This window comes from Eschrichtius robustus, chromosome 17 (assembly GCF_028021215.1).
Source record: "Eschrichtius robustus isolate mEscRob2 chromosome 17, mEscRob2.pri, whole genome shotgun sequence".
NCBI lineage: Eukaryota > Metazoa > Chordata > Mammalia > Artiodactyla > Eschrichtiidae > Eschrichtius > Eschrichtius robustus.
Genome location: NC_090840.1, coordinates 40,415,469 through 40,441,169, shown reverse-complemented (window position 1 = coordinate 40,441,169; position 25,701 = coordinate 40,415,469). Strand labels below are relative to the sequence as shown.

Here is a 25,701-nt window from a genome sequence, read left to right as displayed (position 1 = left end):
TCCTGGTGGCTACTTGGCTGGTAAGTAGGTGGAAGATCATCCACTGAGGTTAGAAAAGAAAGAGCAAGTCTATGGGGAACAATACTTTTTAATTATGGATACCTTCCCATATTGATTTCAGGCACAGTGCCAAGCATCTTTATTATTTTATTTAATCCTCACAACAGTTTTATGAGTTAAAATTGTACTATTATCTTCATTTTGCAATTTAAAAACAAACACTGAGATTCAGGGATTAATGACCAGTTACATAGTTACCAAATCTGTTCTGCACCAGAGCCCAAGTTGGTATCTTTCTACCATGCTATGCTGAGTTTGAGGTGCCTACAGGAATTCCATCTGGATGTGTCCACAGGCTGGAGTGCAAGGTAGGGATAGGAAAAGAGACACAGACTTGGGGCTTATCAGCATATGGGGACACAGTGGGATCAAAGCTATGGGCTCAGATGAGAGGGTTCAGCGAGCTCTAAATAGGGAGAAGGAAAAAAGAGGACCTGGGGAACACTAACCTTAGAGGGCAAAAAGAAGAAAGGAAACCAGCAAAAAAAGTTTGAGAAGGAGCCATCTGATACTGCGAATCCTAAAAATGTCCTTCCGTGAATCTTTTTGAGAAGTCCCTAGTCCAGGTGTCTGGAGCTCAGTAAAGGACTTCTGGGGTTAGAAGCGGCATTCTGTCAAGGCTGGGCCTTTGTACCTAATTCCTTCAGTTCCTTAAGGACCAAACGACGACCTGAAACCTACACGGAGACTTCACTACCTGGGTAGGTAAAAATTAGCAAATCCTCCTTAAAGTAGATCAAGAACTTTTTCCTCTAGTGTCACCAAAGGAGCTGTGGATGTGAACGATCAGAGGTTACTGCAGAAACAACCAACAGGTATTGGGCAAGGATCCAAGCAGCTGGCGGACTGCGACTGGGTCCGAGGAAAGGAGAGCTTGCCCTGACAGGCAGGCACGCGCACGCCTAATAGGAAGGCCGGGAGCGCCCGGCGCTCCCCGCGCTCACCGCGCGTCACCCGACTCTACACCTCATTGCAGTCCCCTCCTTCTCCGGTGCCCGCTTACTCTCTTCTCTTTCTGCCCTCCCAACCGCTCCCCTCAGCATCCCAACCCTCCCTACGCTGTCACTACTCCTCTGTTCTTTACCCGCTCAGCCGGCGGGGCTGTGCGTCACGGGGGCGGGGCCAAAATGTAGCTCGCGCCAGGACCCGCCCCGCGCGCCTAAGGCCCCGCCCCCTCTGGCCGCAAGGGGGTGGGCACTGCTTGTGTGGGGTCCGGAGTGTTCTCACTCTCAGCGGCATCATCCCACCGTCTCCGAGTCCTTGCCTTTTTCTGAGGCCCTCTACTGCCACCTGAGCGAACGCGGGGAGTCAAGGCCAGGCGTGCGGGGCGCCATGAACGGCCGCCGCCTGATGGGCGCGGCGGCGGCGGCGGCGGCGGCGGCGGCGGCTGCGGGACTGGTCGGCTGAGGGCCTGTTTGGGGCCGAGGCATGTGGAGCCCCAGCAGGAGCTTGCTTCAGACGCTGCCCCGACTTCTGCAGCAAGACACCCTTCCGGGCCGCGCAGAACTGCCGCCCCGCTGGGCCCTTTCGCGGGCGGCGGGCGGGCACGACTCAGCGGACCGCCTTCCCCGCGGGGGCGGGGCGAGCGCGGCGGAGGCGGCGGCGGCGGCGGCGGCCTCCGGAGCCTTGCTCGGAGCCTATCTGGGGCACCACGGTCAGCCTGCGGCCTCTGAGCTGCCGGCGCCGGGCGCGGCCTTGGCGGGCAGCCCCGGGAGCGGCAGCGGCGGCGGCGTGGTGGTCGGCGTGGCCGAGGCGAGAAACTGGCGCTGCTGCTGCGTCGGCAGCACCTGTTGGTGCCGGAGCCTGGTGCTGGTCTGCGTGCTGGCCGCGGTGTGCTTCGCTTCCCTGGCCCTGGTCCGCCGCTACCTGCAGCACCTCCTGCTCTGGGTAGAGAGCCTTGACTCGCTGCTGGGGGTCCTGCTCTTCGTGGTGGGCTTCATCGTGGTCTCGTTCCCCTGCGGCTGGGGGTACATCGTGCTCAACGTGGCCGCCGGCTACCTGTACGGCTTCGTGCTGGGCATGGGACTGATGGTGGTGGGCGTCCTCATCGGCACCTTCATCGCCCATGTGGTCTGCAAGCGGCTGCTCACCGCCTGGGTGACCGCCAGGATCCAAAGCAGCGAGAAGCTGAGCGCCGTTATTCGCGTCGTGGAGGGAGGAAGTGGCCTGAAAGTGGTGGCACTGGCCAGACTGACCCCCATACCTTTTGGGCTTCAGAATGCAGTGTTCTCGGTAAGTGGTGTCCCGCTGGTCCATCTCTCTCCAAGTCTGTTTTTGAGCGATCTTGTGACAGCCCTAGGAGGACGCTCCAACAGATAAATGCCAGCAGAGAAGTGACATTAACAACAGGAATTAAAATTACTTTCCGTCGTACCCTGAGAAATCTCAAACAAATAAAGCAAATCTAAGTCCGGCCCTCAATAGGAGATTTGGTAGAGAAAGAACTACTCCTTTTTTGGCATATGAGTTTGATTAAAAATGAAGAGCCCTAGAGAGGGTGAGAGGGAGGCTCAAGAGGGAGGGAATATGGGGATATACGTATACACATAGCTGATTCACTTTGTTGTACAGCAGAAACTAACACAACATTGTAAAGCAATTATACTCCAATAAAGATATAAAAAGAAATGAAGAGCCCTTTTAACTATGAGGGGAGATGAGTGGAAATATCCATTTTAAACATTTGTCATCTGATTTCTGTAGCAGCTTTGGCAACAGTCAGGGAGTAAAGGCTTCACATGCCTAGCTTTCTCTCTAACCTGTGTAAATGCATCCAGTGTTTTGACTCAAGTTTTTAACAACGTGGGGCTAAAGGAATTGTTTGGGTAAACAGTGTAGAGGGTAGTTACAGACTCCATATTTTGGAGTTACCTAAAAATTTTAATAGGCTTTTTTTTTTTTCCATCAAGTAATTTGCTTTAATACAGTGTAATGGGGGGAAGCCTCCTTTTTATCTTTTTTTGGAGGAACTTCATTTTGAAATCACTAAGTAGTAAGATAAAACAAAATAGGACAGATAACCTTTTTCCCAGTGAGAATATATTTGTCTTTTTACACACCTTCTATGCTCTATTTGCCGTGTATTCATATGTTCTGCTTATTCAGTTTAGGTTTTTCTAGTTAATGTACATCACATTGTAACTGACTGAGGAATAGAAACACTGCGAAGTGAGGAAACCATCCCATTGGAAGAAAGGAATCCAGTATTTACAAACTTAGTGTCTTTGGAACAAATTATTAACACTACCTGCCCTTGCTTTCCACTTTTCTAAGGTGAAGGGGTTGAACTAGTTACTGAGTTCCTCAAATTCAATGATTCTAAAGTTCAAAGAGTTCACATAGAGATTCCCAGGAACTCAACCCTTCAGCTAGACCTAAAGAAAACTCTGTGTGAAGAAAGAGATTTAGCACTCAAATCCATAGGAATCAATGCATTTTATGTTATTCTGACACATTGTTTTGTCTCAAAAATAAATTGTTAGTCTCTAGAAACTTTCTCATTTTGTTTTATGTTAAGAATAGTTCTAACCAACCTACCTCTCTGTGATGAAGTTAAGATTTTATCTTTCTTCTTTTCTTTTTAAATGCCTTTTGCAAATCCCATGTTGATTCTAACCAACAGCAGTAATGACTGTAGATTGAAGCTTGTGGAGGCATGGAAATAGATAAGGAGTTTTCTGTACAGATAAAGTTTGGTGTTTACAGGCAGTTTGGTATGTTCTCTTCCTTAAAATTTTACCTTTTCACAACCTCCTATAGACATGAACTTTGACCCAACCTTGGATAATAATAGGTCAAGTATCCTAAGACTTTGAAAGAGAGTGGGAACTAAGGAACCTGAATAGTTTCATTCCTTTAGTTTGCTTCCTCTCTAGTATAGTTTATTTCCTTGTGCATTTTCTTGTCCACCTACCATGTGCCTACTATCCTAGGCTCTTTCCCACATATTATTTCTAATCTAAACTAACCCTGCAGAAGGTGATTGTACATATTTTATAGACTATTGTCTAATAGTCTAGAACACAGGGGTGGTGCTCTGGAAATCTGCTGTCCCCATAGAATCTGTTGACCTTGGTCAAGTTACTTATCCTCTCTGTGGTTCATTTTCTTATTTGCAAAATGGGGAAAGTAACGGTACCTACTTCATAGGATTATTGAGACAATTACATAAAATAAATACATGCTACTGACCCTGGATTAACAAACACTCACATGTTGGCTTTTGTCGTCATTACTGTTGTTATTACCCAGGGTCACCTAGGTAGAGTCAAACTTTGCACTATGGTTTGAAGATAGGGTCTCAACCCATGACTCTGTTTCTTCATTGTATTTTTAGTACCTAGTATAGTCCCGGGTATATAATGTGGACTCTATATATTTATTAATTAAAAATAAGATAGGTTTTTTTAAAAGTAATCTCTTAAACATATTAAACATGTGATTAAGAAGTTATACTTTGTACTTGGAAATAATTTAAGGTAATTATGTAATTGAAACCAAACTTGACAAGGGGCAATTCTCAGTTGGCCTTGTGGGGTCAAGAGAAAAGAAGGAAAAAAAGAAAACTGGCCTCTTGAAATAGGTATTATTGGTACAGTTTTTCTGAGGAAGAAATGGAGGCTCAAGCATCCAGGAACTTGTTCAGGATCACCCACCTACCAAGTGGTGAGCTGAGTTATAAACCCCAGATCAGCTGAAAAAGTGCATGGTACTGTGTGAAATTCTCACTCTTGGCCATAAGCAGGGGGGTTGTGGAGCCATTGGATATAGTCTATTATATCTATTATATTATATATTATATAATTATAATATATAATATATATATAATTATATTATATATTATATCTATCTATTATATTAACTGTCTGCTTAGTAGCTCTTTCAACCAAAACTGTTTACTGAATTCACCCAGGGTATGTGAGTGAAAAGAAGGCTTAGTTTAGGCTGATTTTTGTTTTAGCCTAACTTTCCCTTCTGCCTTCTAGAACTTCATTCTGCCTCTACCCTCTCTGCCCTTCTACCCCTCAGGCTACCCACAGCTGCCCCCTTTCCAGGCATATTTCTTTTGTTTTCTTCTTCCCTACCTATCTTTTAAATTATCCCTTTTCCCTGCTATTTCAGTTAAAACTCATCTTCAGTGTCCACGATTGATTGATCTTTAATCAGTGCCCATGATTAAAGAAATTTATCTGGGCCTACTTCAAAGAGGAAGTGAAGTATAGTGGTCATGAAGGGCACAGGCTTTGGAAATAGACAGTCCTTGATTAATCTGTGCTGAGTTATGAGGCTTAAATAAGCTAATGCAGTGAAGGCATTGAGTATTTGCCTGGCACATACTCAATTCTCAAAAATTATTAGCAATTATTATTCTTAGTGGTGGAGGTGTAGTGGTTTTTATATTTTAGAGGCAGGAACTGATTGTAAAAGGTGAATGTATGGAAGAAGGAAAGGCGCTCTCCCTTGCTTCCTATCTATTCTTAACTTTATTTCTTTCCTTCTCCCATATGTGCTAAAAAGGGATAAGCAAACTGACACTCCACTTTTGAAAAGCTTGAAATGGAAAATAAGTACATAACACTTCATTGTATCAATTCTTAGATTATAAGAAATATAATTTCCCAAGGACATATTTAAATTTTTTCCACTTTTAAAAATGCACTCATTGTTTCTGTTGGGAAATAGTTAACCCCTCCCCCCCGACCAGTGTTTTTGATGTAATCTTGTATCTGTAGGTATTATTGTACATTAAGACAGATTTCTAGACGTGTAGTCGGTGTTTCTAGGTTTCTAGGTCTAGGTGTTTCTAGGTTTCTAGGTCTTACTGCTTCAGTCAGGATAGGCTAAATTATGCTACAGTAACAACCCCCAAACCTCAGTGCATTAAAAAGCAAAGGTTTGTAAAAAATGTAGCTTGAATTATTGTTTATGATGAGAGGGAGATAAATTTAATTTATATTTTGAATTCAGCTTTTATGATTTGGGGGACTATAATATATGCTTCCAGCATTTATAATACAATTAAAACTTCTGTTTTTATTAAATAGACTCTATATTGCATATGATGCCATATTTTTCTCATGACTTCTCATAAATATATGTTCTTTAAGTATAAAAAAAAAAAGAAAAAAGCAAAGGTTTGTTTACTTACTTGGCACAGATCCGGGTTCAACTTGGTTTGGGGAAGGGGTGGGGAGTCTCTGCTTTATGTCATTTTTACTTTGGGATTCAGGATGACAGAGCCACCATCTTTCACTTGCTTTATGTGGCATGGTGAATTGCACACTGGTTTTTAAAGCTTTCACCTGGAAGTAATCTCTACTGGCCTGAACAAGTTACATGGCCACAGCTAACTTCAAAGGGGTAGTGTGTGTGCCAGGAAGGAGAGAGAACTGGAGTGTTTGGTAGCAGTCTTCATGACTCTGGCACTTGACTTATGGATTCTGCCTCCCAGGCCCTTCAGTTCAGTCCACTGCCACTACCCTGGTTCAGGCATCTCAGCCTCCCATCTGGTCTCCTTGCTTCTTAAACAAGGATTTCTAATTTTTTCTCTCTCCAGAAAGATCTTTCTAGAATGCATATCCGATCTTGGTACTCCCTGCAGGGAAACTCTCAAGTGGATTTTCTTGTCCCCTCAGGATAAATTCCCAACCCTCATCTTACCTCTATAGCCTCTCTCTTATCATTCCACAATTACTAAGTGCCCTTTGATGTGTTAACTTATTTCATCCTCATTCTAAGAGGTAGACATGATTATTTCTGATTCAGACATAGCAAATCTTGTCTGTAGCCTCAGAATTTCAGGATTTCCTTTTTGTTGATAAAGTTGAAAACTGTAAACATTCATAAGAATAACATCCCATTCTGTATTGAGTAAGCATTAAAGCATTCTTGTAAGGTCTCCTATAAGATGCCCCCTTGGAGACATCTGAACTTCTACAGTTTAAAGTTACCACCAGTGAAATGTCAACTTTAATCCAAATATATTACACGATAATTGGTTGTTATGGGTAACGGTATTCATATTGGTGCTTGCAACTTCCAAAAGAGTTTGATTTTGTTGTTGCTGTTGTTCCATAGGAGATCCTAAAAATCATTCTCTGTTTTCACTTCGGTCATAGAAAAACTTCTCAAACAATTCCACATGGGAAATTTTCTGTCCATCATGGTTAAATCTTTGAAACCTCAAATAAAAACATAAAAAAATAGCATGGAAGATCCTCTTATTCATATGTTGTATACCACTTTACAGTATGCAGAGCAAATTTACATACATGATATTCCTTAATCATCACAACAGTCCTCTGAGGAGTTATTAGTGACTTATAGGCAGTTATATAGAGGACAAAATATCACACACTTGAAATTAGATTTAGTTATAACATTTACTCTGACATCTTGAGCTACTCTTTTGAGCCATACTTTCTGTTGTAAAATGTGTTTACTAATACTTACTACAAAGCTGTGATAAAATATATAGCTTGCTCATTACTTACTATTTCTTTCTGTCTATCCTCTGCGTTCCAAAAAAAGGACATTGATACTCAAATTTTTTTTTGTTGTTATTGTTGTAATTTAACCATTATTTATATTGTACTTACTAACTGACAGGCACTGTTCTTCTAATATGTACACACTGCTTATTTAAGACTCATATAAACCTTAATCCTCATCTTAAGCAAAGGTAGTTGAGGCAGAGTGATGAAATAACTATCCCAGTAACATACAGTTAGTAAATTGTAGAGTCATGAACTTACCTAAGATTCTATTGTTGATCTGAGAAGAGCTGGGTTGCTCAGAGATCTCCTTATTCCATTGATAGTTGCAGAGCACTTGCCCTAGGACCTCCCATGTGTCAGGCACTGGGCAAGGTTCTACACAGTTGAATTAGACATCATCCCAGGAAAATGATTTGAAAAAATATCAGAAGAATAATGTTTTGTGCATGTGAGAATTACATGAAATTGGAATTTTAACATCTGTAAATAGTGTTATTGGAATACAGCCATGCTCATTCATGTATGTACGATTTGTGGCTCTTTTTAAGCTAAAACAGCAGGTTAAGTAGTTGCGACAAAGACCCTATGGCCTGCAAAACCTAAGATATTTCCTACCTGGCACTTTGCAGAAAAAGTTTGCCTGAGAGCTACAGCAGTCACAGCCACCAGGCCTGAGCCCCTGCAACTGTAGGAAGAGGCCCGTAAGCTCTCATATATATCTTTTTACCTTTGTATTTAGCAAAACCCTTTTTATAAAAAAGACCATATGTGGATAAAATGCAAAAAAAAAAAAAAAAAAGAAAAGGAAAGAAATGAGTAAATTTAAAAGTGCAAGGCCTGACCCATCATCCTGGCTCACTTCTCAGTGGAACCACTTTAAAGAATTTTATGTTACCTAACTGTTAGTTACTTTGGCTATTTTTATTAGCCCACAATAGGTTAGAAGCAGCAACAGAAAGGTTCCTTGTTTGTTTTGGGAGGGGCAGGGAGCTGTGAAACTGGTGTACTGACTAAAATAGTGATAGCAAAATAAGATTAAAGACAAAGTTAAAGCAAATGTAACTGTAATGTATTTTCCTAGAGTTTGCCTTGAGTAATCAAGAAAAAGATACATTACTTCTAGTAATTTGGTTCACAATCAAACTGAAATTTATTTTAATTAAATAAAAGTATTTTATTGGCTAGTGACTGAAAGACCGGAAAAATGGTAAAATCTTAGCCTCATGGACTATTTGGGGACCTTAGGTTCTGTCTCAGCTCCTGTGTGACTTTGGTGAAGTCATTTAATGATCTGGCCTCCAGTTTTTGTTATTTGTAAAATGAGAGAGGTTAGACAGGGTCTCAGAGTTTGCTCTTAAAAAGACAAATGTTCTGAGTAACTAGCATTACTTTTTATTTAACAGTTTGGTGATAGTATGTTTTATAAAAATGTTTTCTCATCTTCTTAAATTCTTATTCTGTGTTATAGACATAATCATTCATTCATACACAGTTGATGGGTCATGCTACTTGTCACTGTACCCGTATATCTAATGATTATTTCTTCTTACTATTAAAGTATACTGATTCATTGCCAGTGGTACAGTTCAGATGGAATAGAAGGACAGAGGCACAGTCTGTGTTTTGAAGGAGCTTGGAGTCGTCAAGTCTTGAAGGTTGAGACATGATGACCAAGTTGAAAAATGTCATGCTACCTTAGCCCACATCCTTAGACCTCACAGTACCACTGAGTATAGCTGGCTATTACTTCCTCAAAACTGTGTTCTCCTGTTTGTGCCTCTTCAGTTATCTCACCAGCTTCTGTTGTTTTCATGTGTCATATATGGGGTTAGAATTCACAAATCTATATCTCTAGCCAATTGTATCATAGTAACAAATACAGTATGTCTTATTACCCCTTCCTAGATAAAAAAAATTTCTTTAGAGGCAGAGAGTCTTATTAAAACTTATTTTAACAGTATTTGCTTTTTCTATGAAATAAGTATTCATTGTAAAAACTTTGAAAAGTATAGTAAGTACAAAGAAGAAAAATCAGTAACATTTCAGTGTTTATTTTTCTAGTCTTTGCATTTGTTAATGCGTGTGTTTTCATTATATAACATTGTGGGTGAATGTTATAAATGATTTTTGTGACTTTTTACTGAATGTAATGAACATTTTGGTCATTAAGTATACTACAAAATGGCTTAAAATGACCACACAGTCAGTTGTGGTTTTCTATCTTTGTATCTTTATCCCTGCTTAGACCTGGGCCTTATGTGTAGAAGGCATTTGATAAATTTTTGTTGAATGAGTAGAAGTAATAAACCTATAGTTTGTCATAACTCTATAAAGAAGATCTTTTTAACTTATATTCCAGAAATTATATGCAGTAAGATATATATATATATATATATATATATTTATATATATATGTATATATTTTTCCCCCCCTGGAGAGGCGATTCAATGTGTGTATTAATTAATCAGATTCTCAAATGGATCAGTGACCCCTAAAATATTTAGGAACTGTTAAAAGCAGTTCCTAATTTAGGGATAGTGAACTAATGAAAAAATCTGTATATATGAAGATAGTTTCTGCATTGTAGACAGATTTATTGTCCTATCTCTGTCAGTAGAAGCCTCTACACTGATGCCCTCTCCACCTGTTAGAGTGGGGTCTCTCAGAGCCCTTGCCTTGTTGGGTTTTTTTTTGTTTGTTTTTTTTGTTTTTCCGGTAGCAAGACTTTTCTCAGTACATTCAGGGTTGCTGCCTGCACAGAGGGTTTTAACCTTGATATCAGGTTGGCCTCAGAGGTTACTGGACATGCTTTTAGTGTTCATTCAGTATTCACTCAACAAGTAACTGATAGGTACTACTCTGTGCCCACTGCTGTTCTAGATGCTAGAGATACAATAGCAATGAATAAAGCCATCCCAGATCCTTCAGGGTGCTTGCAGTCTAGGGGAGAAAGCATTCTGGATATATCAAGGCTAATATTTTGCTGACAATGAATTAATTTCCATTTAATACATTATTTCTCTGAGGGGAAGGGGGAAAGCATGTTTAGTTTCTGAACAGCCAATTACAAGTGGACTTTGCATCCTAGCCTGTTTATAAACTGGCAACTATTATAAGTCTCCACATTTATAAACAAAACAATTTTAATGTTGATACAGTCTACATCCAATCAACATATATTTAGTATCTGATATATAGTAGGCATCATACTAAAGACTAGAGACACAATGAGGAACAAGACAGATGGGTCCCTTCCTTTACAAACTTATAGTCTGAGGTAGGGGTAAAGGGCAAACAGATGGTGAAACCTTCCGTTACTCTCTAGTGTGAAGGGACTTGGTGAGTAATAGTGTTCTGTCAGAGAACTTGAAAGCAGTTCTTAATGCAGACTTGGGAGCTTGGAATAGGTGTCCTAGAGAAATTGATGACTGAGTAGTGAAAGACAGTTTGGGACTTTGCCCAAATAAAAGGAGTGGGAGGAAGGGTATAAGTGTTCTTGCCAGAAGGAACAATGTACAAAGGCCCAAAAAGAAAAGAGCAAGGAATGTTCTAAGAACAAGAGAATTTTGATGTGTCTGGAACATAGTGTGATGTGAAGCATGAGACATTCAGAGGCCAGGTCATGAAGCAGTTTGCATGTTGAAGAACCTGACCTTCATTCTGATGGCAATAGGAAGGAGTTTAAGCAGGATTGGATTTGCATTTTTAAAAGATTTCTGCAAAATTTAGCATAGGTTGTGAGTGGAGGGTAGGTCTAGAGTATCAAGACTAGAGAGGGGGAGACTGAATAGGAATAGGGACAGACAATGGGTAGATTTCTAACATATGTAAAAGGTAGAATCCATAAGAAAGGGTAGATGATTGGATGTGAGAATGAGGGAAGAATGAGTGGTGTGACTGACTTCTGAAGTGTATAGCTAGGGCAACTGAGATTGGGAACACTGAAAGAGGTATTTTGGGGAGGGAAGGGAATGGGCAGTTAATGTTTTTCCTTTAACCAGTTTTTAAAATTTCATATTTCTGGAAGTGAAAACTAGTTGCCATTTGTTGACTATTTCTCCCTCTCTGTTTCTGAAATATTGATAGTAAGTATCAATATTTAGGATATATATTATAAAATATATAATTTATCAATAATATTTAGATGAAAAGATCAAATGTAGTCATTTTAACTTCTTTTGACCATTCCTTAAAAATTATTATAGGGATTCATGATTTTTTCTGTATAATATTGCTAAATATATATTTTAATTGGAATTTACTTTAATAGTAACTTTGTCAATAAGCAGCATTGCTTTTATATAAACTAAGAAACACACCTATACAGGAAGGTGTAATTTGCCAAAACTAATAAAGATTCACAAAGCTATGGATAAAATTTGAGGTCTTCCATACACAGATCACCTTTATATTCTTCATTCGATCTGTGTCAAGATATTCTTTGTAAAAATGATGAAGTTTCTTAGTGTGTTAAATTAAAGCCCGTAAAACCGTTGTGTAAACAGCCGTAAATAGAGAAAGCAGAGGAGCTGGAGGCAGGGTTGCCAGGGGAGCTGTGCTTTGTGCCGTGCCTGAGAGGACAGCAGGCCTCAGGTTCAGTGAGCATCTGAGTGATCCATCTAAAGACAGAGGTTCTCTTATTGTCAGCTTCAAAAATATGTGTTCAGAGAAGAATCAGCTCTTGCTCTTCAGAATTAAGGGTTTCTTTCTCTTTTTTTTTCTTCAGATGGGCATGTCTTTGTTTTCAGGATCTATCTGGTATATGGTAAAGTAATATTCTACAGTAACCCCTACTGACCCAGAAAAGTGAGTTACATCTCCAAGTAAATCACAGTACCTCTGAGAATAAGAATGTGTATACTTTCATGGTGCTTCTAGAGTTTTAAAAGCATGGGAAGATGGCAATCAGGTAGCATTCACCATCCCTGGAACTCTCACTGGAGTATTTCTGATCACAGAAACTAACCAGCAGGATAACACTGACATCCTAGGCTGAGATTTCTAGGAGTCTTTGGAATAGGTAAACAGTCCTGAGCCAAGATCCCAGGGTACTGTAGTCAGGAATTCCAGTGGGAATATTCTAGGATCACATTTAATGTCTTTTTGGAAAGTAGGACAAGGAGACATGTTTTTTTAAAAGTCGGTGGGTAAAGGCTTACCGGGGAAAGAAGGCTGGATGGGTCTCTTTGTGGGAACAGGTATTCTAAATTAGCTTTGTTTGTCAAAGACTGGAACTAGATGCAGATTCTGAATAGGATCATGGCTTATAGGAAATGCCATATTAGAATAATTTAGAACCTGTTTATCTTTAATACACTTAGTAAGAGTTGAAAACCTGTATGTGTGTGTATTATTGTTTTGTTCTATTGGTTAAATTATTTGACACGCCAGCAAAACAGTTTACAATGATTACCTGAAATTAGTTTCTTTGCTTTATTTAGCTATGCAGCTTTTCAGAAAAGAACTGTATGTAAATAATAATACTTGCTTTTTCTGTAGGATGAGGTTCGGTCATGAAAGGTTTGATAAACTTTGATTTATGCTTTGGACAAAGGTCTTGTTAAAGAGATAAGTGGCAGGGTTGTTTCAGATTTAAGATATCTGTTCTTAAAATAGCCGTTTGGATATTATTAATGTCATCCATGAATGTCAATTATGTGTTCTCTTTGGAGAAACTTCATTACATTTAAAGATTATGAACTGAAGCTTTGCATTCTGATATTTTGGAACTTAAATATTTATTTAAAAAATAACTTCCATAACATATAATGTTATTATTAACTGCAGTATAATAATTTTTATGATTCATTTTTGTCATATTTACTTATTTTATACATTTGACATGTTTAATTCTAAAGAAAGTTTTCCATTCCTGTAAGTGCTCCAGACTGATAGAAGAACCTTCCTAATACTTAGCCCCATTCATGTCATTCTTTGATTAGACTCCCCAGAGCTTTTCTACTGAGTACAAACTCATTCCCCTTTCACCCAAGGCCCGTAACAAGTATCACCCCAAATACTTGCCCTGTCTTTATTTTACAGGATTCCCTTGCCCTATAAATATCCCAAACTGTACTGCTAACTTTACTAATACATCCTGTATGTTACCTGCCACCTTGTCCTTATTCATTCTCTTCTTGGAACACCTTAACTTCCTCATCCCACCTATCTTTGCCCACCAAACCCATATTAGCTTCTGGAGTTCATTTCAAGTTCCTCTTATTCCACAATGTTGCCCTTTGGCCCCCTACTCCTACAGAGATTTTAATCCCTGTTTACTCCTTAATACTTTCTGTGTAGTTCTTCTCAAGGCTTCCTTTCTGCCTGTTTCTGAAGTAGTTGTGTGTGTACTTGTCAGTGTGCAAATTCTTCAAGGTAAAAGTTGTGTCGTACTGCCTCTCTTGCAGGCACCTACCAGAGCATCTTGCATGGAGCAGTCTTTGAGTCAGTAATTGTTTAGGTGAATCTTTAACAACCAGTCACTGCAGTATTCTTTCTAAACCAGCAGTGGTGTATCTCCAATTAATCATCTATGAGTAGAGATAAACGTATCTTTATTGAAAACATGATTTACATAATTATTAGGTTAGATTGTAGTTATAGAGTAACCTGTAGCTGATTAAAATACCAGATCTTAAAATTAATAAAAATGAAATTTAGTAAAATAGCCTCTAGCTTTCTTATATAACAGTAATACCCAGATAAGGATGTGGAAAAGTTATTCTCAAAATTAATGGCAGTAGCAACAACAACTATAACATAAAATGCTTAGAAATAAACTAATAAGAAATAACTGATATATGTGAATAAAACCACCAAACTTTAGTAAGAAATGTGGAGGATTTTAAAGTAATTATGAAAACATTTCTTGATAAGAGTACTGAATATTCTGGAGATTGCATCTCTGTCCAGATTAATTTATAAATTTACCTTAATCCTAGTATAATATTTACTAATTTTTTTGAGTGACAGAGTGATCCTAAAATGTATCTGTAAAAATGAATAGGTAAGAAGGTTATGCAAATTTTAAAAAGAAGAGTAATAATAGGGGTTTGAAGGATGGGAAATTCCTTATGAGATATTAAACTGATAGTCTTTACAATAATTTGGTTTCAACACAAGGTTTAAGATATCAGTGGACAGTATTAGAGCCCCAAATAGACCCCTTTATATACAGTAACTTCATTTATAATATAGTAAACATCATAAGTTGCTGGAGAAGTTATTGATTATTCAATAAATGATGCTAGGAAAATTGGCTACTGGGGAAAGGGAGGAATAAGGAATAAGGAATCCTCACCTTTAATTCAAATAAATTACAGAAGGAATAAGTGGTAAATATTAAAAATGAAAATATAATAAAAGAAATATAGGCAGAAATTAACAATGGGATCTGAAAAGACATTCTAAAGCTAAAAGCAATGGAAAATCAGAGGAAACAATTAATAATATATGTACAAATTTAGAAACATTTGTATGTCAAAACATAAAATTAAAGGGACACTTTAAAGGAAAATATTTACCACATATAATGGACAAAAAGTTGCCCTTACTATAAAAAGAGTAAATATCAAGAATAAATAAGAAAACACGGGCTTCCCAGGTGGCACAGTGGTTAGGAATCTGCCTGCCAATGCAGGGGACACGGGTTCAAGCCCTGGTCTGGGACGATCCCACATGCCGCGGAGCAACTAAGCCCATGAGCCACAACTACTGAGCCTGCGCGTCTGGAGCCTGCGCTCCGCAACGGGAGAGGCCGCGACAGTGAGAGGCCCGTGCACCGTGATGAAGAGTGGCCCCCACTCGCCGCAACTGGAGAAAGCCCTCGCACAGAAACGAAGACCCAACACAGCCATAAATAAGTAAATTTATAAAAAGAAATAATAATAATAAGAAAACACTTAACATTTCAATAAAAATGAGCAAATGTGAACAAATAAAGCCATAAAGAAGTGCAAATAGAAAAATGTATATTTAAAACTAATGTAAATATAAATTAAAATAGTACAGATTAAACAATGATCAAACATTATTTTTACCCCTATCAAACTAAGAAAGATTGAAATTTAAAACTTAAAGTTGGTAAGAGTATGATGAAATGGACACACATATACATTACTTACTGATAAGTATGTAAAACAGTGTGAACCTTTTGGGAAAACAGTTTTTACTGTTTGATCCAGTAATTCCATTCCAAATGATCTTTCCTAAAATAATGGAGTTGCATATTAGTCATTTCTTGCTGTGTAACAATCACTCCAAAACTGAATGGCTTAATAAACATTTATTATCTCACAGTTTCTGTGGGTCGGGAATTCCTGTACAGCATAGCTAGGTGCCTCTAATTCAGGTTCTCTCTCAGTACTACAATCAAGATGTTGACCAGAGGTGCAGCCATCTTACGGCTCCACTGGGGGAGAATCTGCTTCCAGGCTTACTCTGGTGGCTGTTGGCAGGTCTCAGGTATTTGCTAGCTGTTGGCTGAAGACATCAATTCCTTGGTACAGCAAGGACCTCTCCATAGAGCTGCTTACAACATGGTAACTTACCTTCTTTAGGGAGAGATGGAAGTCCTGTTTTTTTTGTAACCTAATCTTGGAACTAACATCTCATCGCTTATGCTGTGCAGTCTGTTTGCTAGAAGAAAGCACTAGGTCCAGCCCACACTCTAGGGGAGAGGATCACACAAGGGCATGAATACTACGAGATGGATTTATTGGGAATATTTTAGATACTGTTCTCCCACAGAGGTTAATATACAAAGGTTTTCATATAGATTTTAAAAATTTATAATAGCAAAAAAAAAAATACATAATCACATATACACAAAGAAACAATTAAGGAAACAGTTGTAAATGTTCTACAGCAAAAGAATGGTTAAATTGTGCTACATCCACACAGTGTTATTGGGCTGGCCAAAAAGTTCCTTTGGTTTTTAAGTAACAATAAAATATACATTTTTCATTTTCACTGAGAACTTTGTTGAACAACATATTCACTGTTTTGATCCACTACCTTCTGCCATTTTCAGGCAACTTCATAATTCCATCTTTCCAAAACTTTTTTTGAGCAAAGAACTCTTCCAGGTGCCTTTTACATTCTTCCAGGAAATTGAACATTTTTCCATTAAGAGAATTTTTTAAAGACCTAAATAAATGGAAATCCGAAGGTACAGTGTCTGGTGAATATGGTGGATTAATCAGAACTTCCCAGCCAAGCTGTAACAGTTTTTGCCTGGTCATCAAAGAAACATGCAGTCTTGCATTATCCTGACGGAAGATTATGCATTTTCTGTTGACCAATTCCAGACGCTTTTCATCGAGTGCTGCTTTCAGTTGGTCTACTTGGGAGCAGTACTCGTTGGAATTAATCGTTTGGTTTTCCAGAAGGAGCTCATAATAGAGGACTCCCTTCCAATCCCACCGTATGCACAACATGACCTTCTTTGGATGAAGACCAGCCTTTGGTGTGGTTGGTGTGGTTTCGCTTGCCTCACGATCACTTCCATTCCATATTATTGTACAGTATCCACTTTTCATTGCCCATCACAATTTGTTTTAAAAGCAGAATGTTTTTGTTACGTTTAAGTAGAGAATCGCATGAGAAAATACCGTCAAGAAGGTTTTTTTTCCGCTTAACTTACAAGGAACACAAACATCAATGTGATTAACATAACCAAACTGGTGCAAATGATTTTCAACGCTTGTTTTGGATATTTTGAGTATGTCGGCTATCTCCCATGTGGTTTAACATTGATTGTTCTCAATTAATGTCTCGATTTGATCGCTATCAACTTACCTGGTCTACCTGACCGTGGAGCATCGTCCAGCAAGAAATCTCCAGCATGAAACTTTACAAACCACTGTTCAGTCACAGCACCTTCTCCATACACTGCATAAATCTTTTTTTGTGTTTCAGTTGCGTTTTTACCTTTCCTGAAATAATAAAGCATAATATGCCGAAAATGTTGCTTTTTTTCTTCCATCTTTAATATTAAAATGGCTACACAAAAATTCAATTTTGATAAGCTATATTTTAAATGCACACTGATATGACAGCTGTCACAATACAATCTAACAAAATTGTTTCGAATGAAGTTAAAGACACCTAAGTGCTACTAGAGCCATCTTAATGGGAAAAAAACGAATGAACCTTTTCGCCAACCCAATAGTGTAATTGTATAATAATAATAATTTCTACCTTTTTGAGTGTCAGCCATGTGCTAGGCATTTGTTAAGATATTTACAAATATTTCTGATCCTAATAACAACCATGTAAGGTAGTGGTTATTATCCTCATTTTACAAATGAAAAAAAACTGATATTCAAAGACTCAGCCCTGAAATGTCATTCTAGAGTTACCTGGCTTCAAAGCCCAGTGACCACATTGCCATTTAAGTATGCTTATGAAGAATATTTAATGACATGAGGAAGACTTAAAAAACTGTTTTTACAGAGTGATCTGTGTGTGTGCACATTTTATTTACGTGTAAGGAAAAAACAATAGTCACAAATGTTAGCTTTCAATGGCAGAATAATAGAATATTAAAATTTTTCTTTAAACTTTTATTTCATTCTAAATCTTTTACATTCTGTATGTATTCCCTTTATAATCATTTTTAAAAACCAGAATGCTTTGAAAAGTAGTTCAGCTTCCTCTACTCCAAGGGAAAACTGCTAGCAAGACTTGTACACACAGTTTTATGTGAAGTTGAAATTTTATGTGGTAATGAATCATTCCATTTAATCTGCTCTTCTAGATTACTGATCTCTCCTTACCCAAATATCTGATGGCATCTTCGGTTGGACTGCTTCCTACCCAGCTCCTGAATTCTTATTTGGGTACCACCCTGAGGACCATGGAAGATGTCATTGCAGAACAAAGTGTTAGTGGATATTTTGTTTTTTGTTTACAGGTGAGTTTAAGACCAAGGCTTGTCTTTTTTTGTTTGTTTCCTTTTTGTATGACATTACTGACTTAAATCTAAGAAATTTCACTGAAAATAATTTAAGAAGATTTTTTCCTTTTTACACCTTTTCTTGTTTTTTCAATACTACTTCATATTTTGACAACATTCACATTTTTAATTGTGTGGATATATGGAAATATATAGAACTGAATTGACACTTATTGAAAATTCTCTTAAACACAAAAAAAAGGAATGACAAAAATAGAGTTCTTTTTGCAGTGATTATTTTCAAAGTCATGACTAAATCAAATATTCTTTTTTGAGTTTGTATGAAGTGTTAATACTACATTTCTAAAGATAATTTTAATGAGATTTGGTGGGGTTAGGTTTTTATCTTAGTTACTTTACCTTCAAATTTTGAAGGTATTGAACTCTTCTATTGGTATTTTTTAGATTATTATACTGGCAATGTAAATTTCTTTCTAGTACAATTTGATGTGAACAAAAATTTTTTTAGAAAGTATTGCTTTATAAAAAGTATAGAAGTATTCCATTACAAGTTCGAATAATATTTGTATAATAGATTATTACTACCATGCAGATTATAGCATAGTTTGAGGTACATACAATTCAATATAAGAGGTTAATAAAAGAGGAAAATCCTGCTATGTCGGCAGACTTATTCAGTGCCTTAAATTACATGCAGGAAGAGTTAAAAATTCATTCGCTTGTGATACATTTCATTCCTGAGATTTACCAAAATATAAAATCACCATGATTTTTGATGATTTAGTAAGGTGATGATGATGATGGTCGCTAACATTTATTGAATGCTTTTTATGCTATATATTTAAGCTCATTTAATGCCTACCAAAACCTTAGTAGGCATATAATTTTATTATCTATTATCTCGAGCCAATTGTATATTCAGTGATGTCACACTGGTAGCTTGAAATTGGTCATGACGGGGGTATCTACAGTTATGGAAAATGACAAGTGCTCTAAGTCAAGCTCCCCACCTCTGATCCCTAAGAGCTAGTTTACTAGCACACCATTGGATAATAATTTGTCTAATGTCAGAGCTGCAAGGGGTAGTATCAGGATTTGAACAAAGGCAGTTGGTTCTAGATACCATGCTCATAACCAGTGGTCTACTGAGCAGATAATACTAGTGAGATAGCTGACTTAACTTACTGGTCCCTTGACTTGTAAGTTTTAATTTATACTGTTATTGAATATATGGTGTCACATTGCAAATTTACTGTTAGTGGTATTATTTTCAATTTATTGAGGTACTATACTGTATTAAAAATACTACGATAAATAAAGCCAGAGTTAATTTTCTTTGTGCTTATGCAGAACAAGTTTAGTAAACAAAGTAAGCCCAAGAATATTTACATTAAACTATAAATAAAGCTTGTAAGTGAAAGGGCTTGCTTTAACAAAAATTTTGTAATATTTTTGATATTCAGGAAGTCAGTTTTTATTTTCCTTTACTATTTTTTCTTCAGAGCTACATTTTTTTAAGATAACCTGCTATAGGTTTAGAGTTTTTGTTACAGTTGGTTTATTTTTATTAATGTAGCATGCCAATCACATACTAAACTTTCTGTGTTACGTAGTATCTATGTTAATAATTTATGTTTATAATCATCCCAAGGTACTCTAAGATTCTGATGTACACTACATTCTCAGATTGATTTTTTTAGTATATTTAAGCATATTTTATGTTTTTCAAGTTTCCTGAAAACAATTTGAAACACCTTTTTTTTCTTGTCATTGTAATTAACATTCCTCATTATTAGTAGTTTTCAGAAGATATTCACTATTTGATACTTTATATTTCTATGCATCTTAGTAAATTACTCAACTATAATCAGTGGAATTATAATAGAACAAACTAGTTCATGCATTTGTCAGTGGTGCTTCTTAAAATATAGGATGTTCTTTTTTCTAAGCGATTTCTTACCCCTTTGCTTGAATTGGCAAATTATTTAAGCTTAGGATACAAAACAAGGAGAAAAAGGTAAATGTTTCTTAGCCCAGACATTTACAAAAAACAACCACCACAACAACAAAAAAGTGAAGACATGTTTATGCCTTGATTGGATATATTGATGATGTTACTTGTAATTTGTTTCAGGGAGGATTTAATTTAGCTTACAAAAGATATACAGGAGAATAAAAAGAGAGGAGAAAGAAGTCATCTTGAAGGAGAAAATTAGCATAGGAAAAAAGGATGAAGCATAGGTTAAAGTTAGCAGAGTAAATAACATGAGGTTCCTCATATTCACTAGAAATGAGCCACAAAGTTGCCTCTCACTGTAGCCACCTAAATAGAGTCCACAGTGTCTGTAAAATGAAAGGAATACCAAACAGATGTTCAGAGGAAGGCACAACTATTTACTGTAATGAAATCCAACTTAGATTCCGTGGTTTGTCAATTCAGTTAATCTTTTCCATATATTTTTGTGTGTGCTCATCAGCCAAAACCCCAATCCTGGATAAATGCAAGTTTTGATCTGCTTTGCACCTGCTCTTTTGGGGAAGTCATACAACCAAGCAAATTGGTGATATTTAATTCATGGTTGCAAACCTTCAGCTGGTTTCTCAACACTGCCCTATATTCTGTTTCCTTTGTCTTCCCTTTCCCCCATTTTCCTCAATGACTATTTCAAACTTATCCTCACCCTCCTCACAGTTTTTTCCTCCTCTCCTGGCTTCCTTCTTCATTCTCAACAGATTAACTCTCTTGCTTAACAGAAAAATCAAAAGCCTTCAAATGGGAAAGCCCTCAATTTCCAACTAAGAAATGTACTAACCCTCTTATGTTCTGCTCATACTCTCGGCCTGCTTTTCAGTTAATGGTGGAAGAAATCACTTTCTGTATGCCTTCCTCTTTAAAGCTTGTCTTTCTACTTGTGTTTGATTCTTTCATTTTAATAGGGAATCTTTTAAAAAAGTTTTTTGTTTTTTTGTTTTGTTTACTTCACTGGGCTGTGGGGAAGAGTCAGTACACATTGCCAGGCCCTGGGCTCCAGAAAGGCATCTGGGGGAAAATTCCATGTAAAGATGTAGCCCATTCACCCTTGTTGGGAACCTGAAAGACTTTTTCAGTGGTTCTAAACTTATTTTCTGTGGCCTCGCCAAATTCTTCCCTCAAGCTTTCATCACTAACCTTCTCTAAATCAGATACACTTTCCAGTTCTCATCTTAGCAACCTAAGATTCTGTTGACGATGCCTTTTAAAAACACCTTCTTCTCTTAGCTTCTTTGATACCACTCTCCTGATCTTTTTCGCTGTTTGCCTGGCTCATTTATCAGCACCTCCTTCTCTTTCCATCCCTAACTTGGTCTTCCACAAGATTCTAGCCAGAGCTTTTTAGTCTCACTCTGAAAACTTTTCTTCTTGGTAAATCCAGTTACTGTGGTGGCTGCTATTATGTTTATTGCAAGGACTCCCTAATACACATCTTCAGCTCAGCCTTCTTTCCATACCTTTAGACCCATTCACTGAATTGCTTTGGATATCTAATAGGCACCTCAAATTCAGCATGTCCTAAGCAGAACTTAGCATCTCATCCACACCCTCCCCCAATTAGTTAACACTTTTTTCATATCTTTACATTGTATCACCATCCACATAGTATCAAACTTAGGGTGTTCAATAAGTGTATCTTGTGTTTTTAAGAGAGCTCACATGTTAGAGAACAAAGACAAGATTTAAAGGCCTACGTTTAAAATAACTAATTTGAAGGGAACCCTTTTACAGTGTTGGTGGGAATGTAAATTGGTAGAAACACTATGAAGAACAGTATGGAGGTTTCTTAAAAAACTTAAAATAGAACTACCATATGCTCTAGCAATCCCACTCCTGGGCATATATCCAGAGAAAACCGTAATCCAAAAGGATACATGCACCCCAATGTTCATTGCAGCACTATTTACAATAACCAAGACAGGGAAGCAAACCCAAATGTCCATCAACAGAGGAATGGATAAAAAAGATGTGGTATATATATACAATGAAATACTACTTAGCCATAAAAAAGAATGAAATAATGCCATTTGCAGCAACATGGATGGACCTAGAGATTATCATACTAAGTGAGGTAAGTCAGACAGAGAAAGACAAATATCATATGATATTACTCATATGTGGAATCTGATTTTTAAAAAAGATACAAATGAACTGATTTACAAAACAGAAACAGACTTACAGACATCAAAAACAAATTTATGGTTACAAAAGGGGAAATGGCGAGGGAGGGATAAATCAGGAGCTTGGGGTGAACATACATACACTACTATATATAAGATAGATAACCAACAAGGACCTACTGTATAGCACAGGAAACTCTACTCAATATTCTGTGGTAGCCTATATGAGAAAAGACTCTAAAAAAGAATGAATATATGTGTGGGTGTAACTGAATCACTTTGCTATACATCTAAAACTAACACAACATTGTAAATCAACTATACTCCAATAAAATTAAAATATTAAAAAAGAAAATGTTTTAAATAAGGATGAATAAAATAAATATCTTTGTTTCCTATAACATAAAAAATAAAATAAAATAAAATAACTAATTTGCTTAGAGTTGTATTAAGTAATGGGTATTCGCTTAATGTACAGATTCCCTTGTGCAAGTTCCAGGTTCCCCCATCTACTCAACCTACCTTACTCCCAGTATCCTGCCCTTCCCCCTACCTCCCTCAACACTTGTATCTAGAATATTTCTCCCATAAAATTATAGGTAGGCTTAATTGAAACAGTGTTATATTTAAGGATCACTATGCTTAGAGCAGCCTTTGAAAGCTTGCTGGGACATTAAACAATATCTACTGAGAATATTTTCTCCGAACTCTAAAGAACTGCTTTAAAATGAACTTTGGAATAAATACCATTTAATAGATGTAGACTGCTTAGACATTCATTGTGCTGAATTATATGTAGAATGTTTAAGCACAGAGGGACCACAACTTTTGGACAGTGGGAGAAGCCCATGTGGTTTAAAGGGACTTACCTGAAATCACAGCACTAGTGAGTGGCTAAACCAAGACTAGAACCTGATTTTCAGTTTAATGCTTTTTCTAGTTATCCCTTTGACTGGCATTTTTCCCCTCACCATGTTCCTTTGTTTTTGTTTTGAAAAGTATAGACAGTTTCGTGTTCACAATCTCTGGTTAATTTCTTTTGAAGCTTATTGGCATTTCATTCTTTTTTAATTGTTTAAATTTATTTATTTTTGGCTGCATTGGGTCTTCATTGCTGTGCACGGGCTTTCTCTAGTTGTGGCAAATGGGCTACTCTTCGTTGTGGTGTGTGGGCTTCTCATATGGTGGCTTCTCTTGTTGTGGAGCACAGGCTCTAGGCGCGCAGGCTTCAGTAGTTGTGGCATGTGGGCTCAGTAGCTGTGGCTCGCAGGCTCTAGAGCACAGGCTCAGTAGTTGTGGCACACAGGCTTAGTTGCACCGTGGCAAGTGGGATCTTCCCAGACCAGGGCTTGAACCTGTGTCCCCTGCATTGGCAGATGGATTCTTAACCACTGTGCCACCAGGGAAGTCCAGCATTTCATTTTTTAAAAGTGTTTCTTAATATTTTTAATTTTGGCTGCACCAGGTAGGTCATTTGCAAATGGTAGTGCTTCTCTCTAAGTGGGCTTAAAAATACCTACGGACATTTATAGTTCTGCACAGAAATAATACTACATTATTACATTAATAAAGTTTAGCCAGCTTTACCTCTATTGTAGAAATTTTTTTTATTCCTTGAAGGAAACTTTTTGGTACAAAGAGAGAAGCTTGACTTGTATCAAACAAACATCATTTAATATGGACTAAAAGGGATGTATAGTTGCCTTGTGTTAACCGGATACCATATAATGGTTACCCTGTAGATTTTGGCCCTCCACACCCAGCAGCCAAAGGAAGAATAAATGACAACTGTGTGTAAACTATTTAAAAATTTTACCTAACTATATTTGACAAGCATCCTGTTTGTAACATTTCTAAGACAAATATTTATTGGATATATTTCTCCCCTTTTTCCATGTAAAATATTGTTAATTGTAATATTTTATTTTTATTCACAGATTATTATAAGTATAGGCCTCATGTTTTATGTAGTTCATCGAGCTCAAGTGGAATTGAATGCAGCTATTGTAGCTTGTGAAATGGAACTGAAAACCTCTCTGGTTAAAGGCAATCAACCAAATATCAGTGGCTCTTCATCCTACAACAAGAGGACCCTAAAATTTTCTGGAGGTGGAATCAATATTGTATGATTCTAATGAAATGTATGATTGTTAGAGCCTAACAATCCAAGGTCTAGCAATCCCCTCACTAGTGGGCAGATGCAAGTTCTAATTGTATTACAGCACAAAAAAACAAAACAAAACAAAAACAGAAACTGACTAGTTTTTAAATTGCACATTTTTTAAAAAGCAAGAATCATTTTCTGGATAGGTAAGTGTAAATGTAGATGCAATTTTGGCTGCAACTCTTTATCATTTATTATACCCGTAATGGCCTATAGGTCTGCACTTTAGTTTTTCTTCATTGTTTTCTTTATGGGTACCTATGAACAGAGAAATAATCCAAATATTTTTTTGCTTAGTGTCTTTATTTATAAAGTCTATGAATAGTTGTAAGCATCTTTCCTACTTACAAAGATGAGTAAAAGTATGCAATTTTAAATGTATAATATTATTGGACATTCTTTGCTTTGGTAGTCTTTCCAGAAAGGATAAACGGTGTTTTTTTTTTTTTTTTTTCTAATTGTGTTAGGTGGGACCACTTTGCTTTCCTTTTCCTTGCTAGTTAGAAAATAGACATAAACTTTTGTTTGAATGTATTTTTGTAAGGATCATATTGTTGCAGGGCCATTTATACTGATACACACAAGCTTAAATCCTACATTGTGGGACTGAAGTGCTCTTAAGATACCTTTTTTAGTTTCACTGTGTAATATGCAAAGCAAAAGGGAAATTTATTTAAATTGGTAGTGGCTCAAATTAGAACTTGAGTTCTAATTTGATTACATTGGTTTTACCCTCCTTAGGTCTTCCATCAAAGGGCTGTCCTATTGCAGTCTTACTAAAACATTTTATTAAAATAAAATTCTTTTTCTTTTTATATTCATAATTAGGCTTTGAAATAAAGATGTTATTCCTTTAAAGTGGTGGGCTTACCATCATTGAAGATGTCACTCAGGTGACCTTGTTTGATCA

General features: G+C 37.3%; 1 protein-coding gene across 1 annotated transcript; it reads left to right on the top strand.

Moving 5' to 3' along the window:
- Positions 1-1,261: 1,261 nt before the first annotated feature.
- On the top strand, positions 1,262-25,219 carry TMEM64 (transmembrane protein 64). Its single transcript, XM_068525695.1, has 3 exons — positions 1,262-2,292; positions 18,317-18,472; positions 24,565-25,219. Exons 1-3 carry the CDS (start codon positions 1,489-1,491, stop codon positions 24,754-24,756), a joined length of 1,152 nt encoding a protein of 383 aa, XP_068381796.1. The 5' UTR covers positions 1,262-1,488; the 3' UTR covers positions 24,757-25,219.
- Positions 25,220-25,701: the final 482 nt, after the last annotated feature.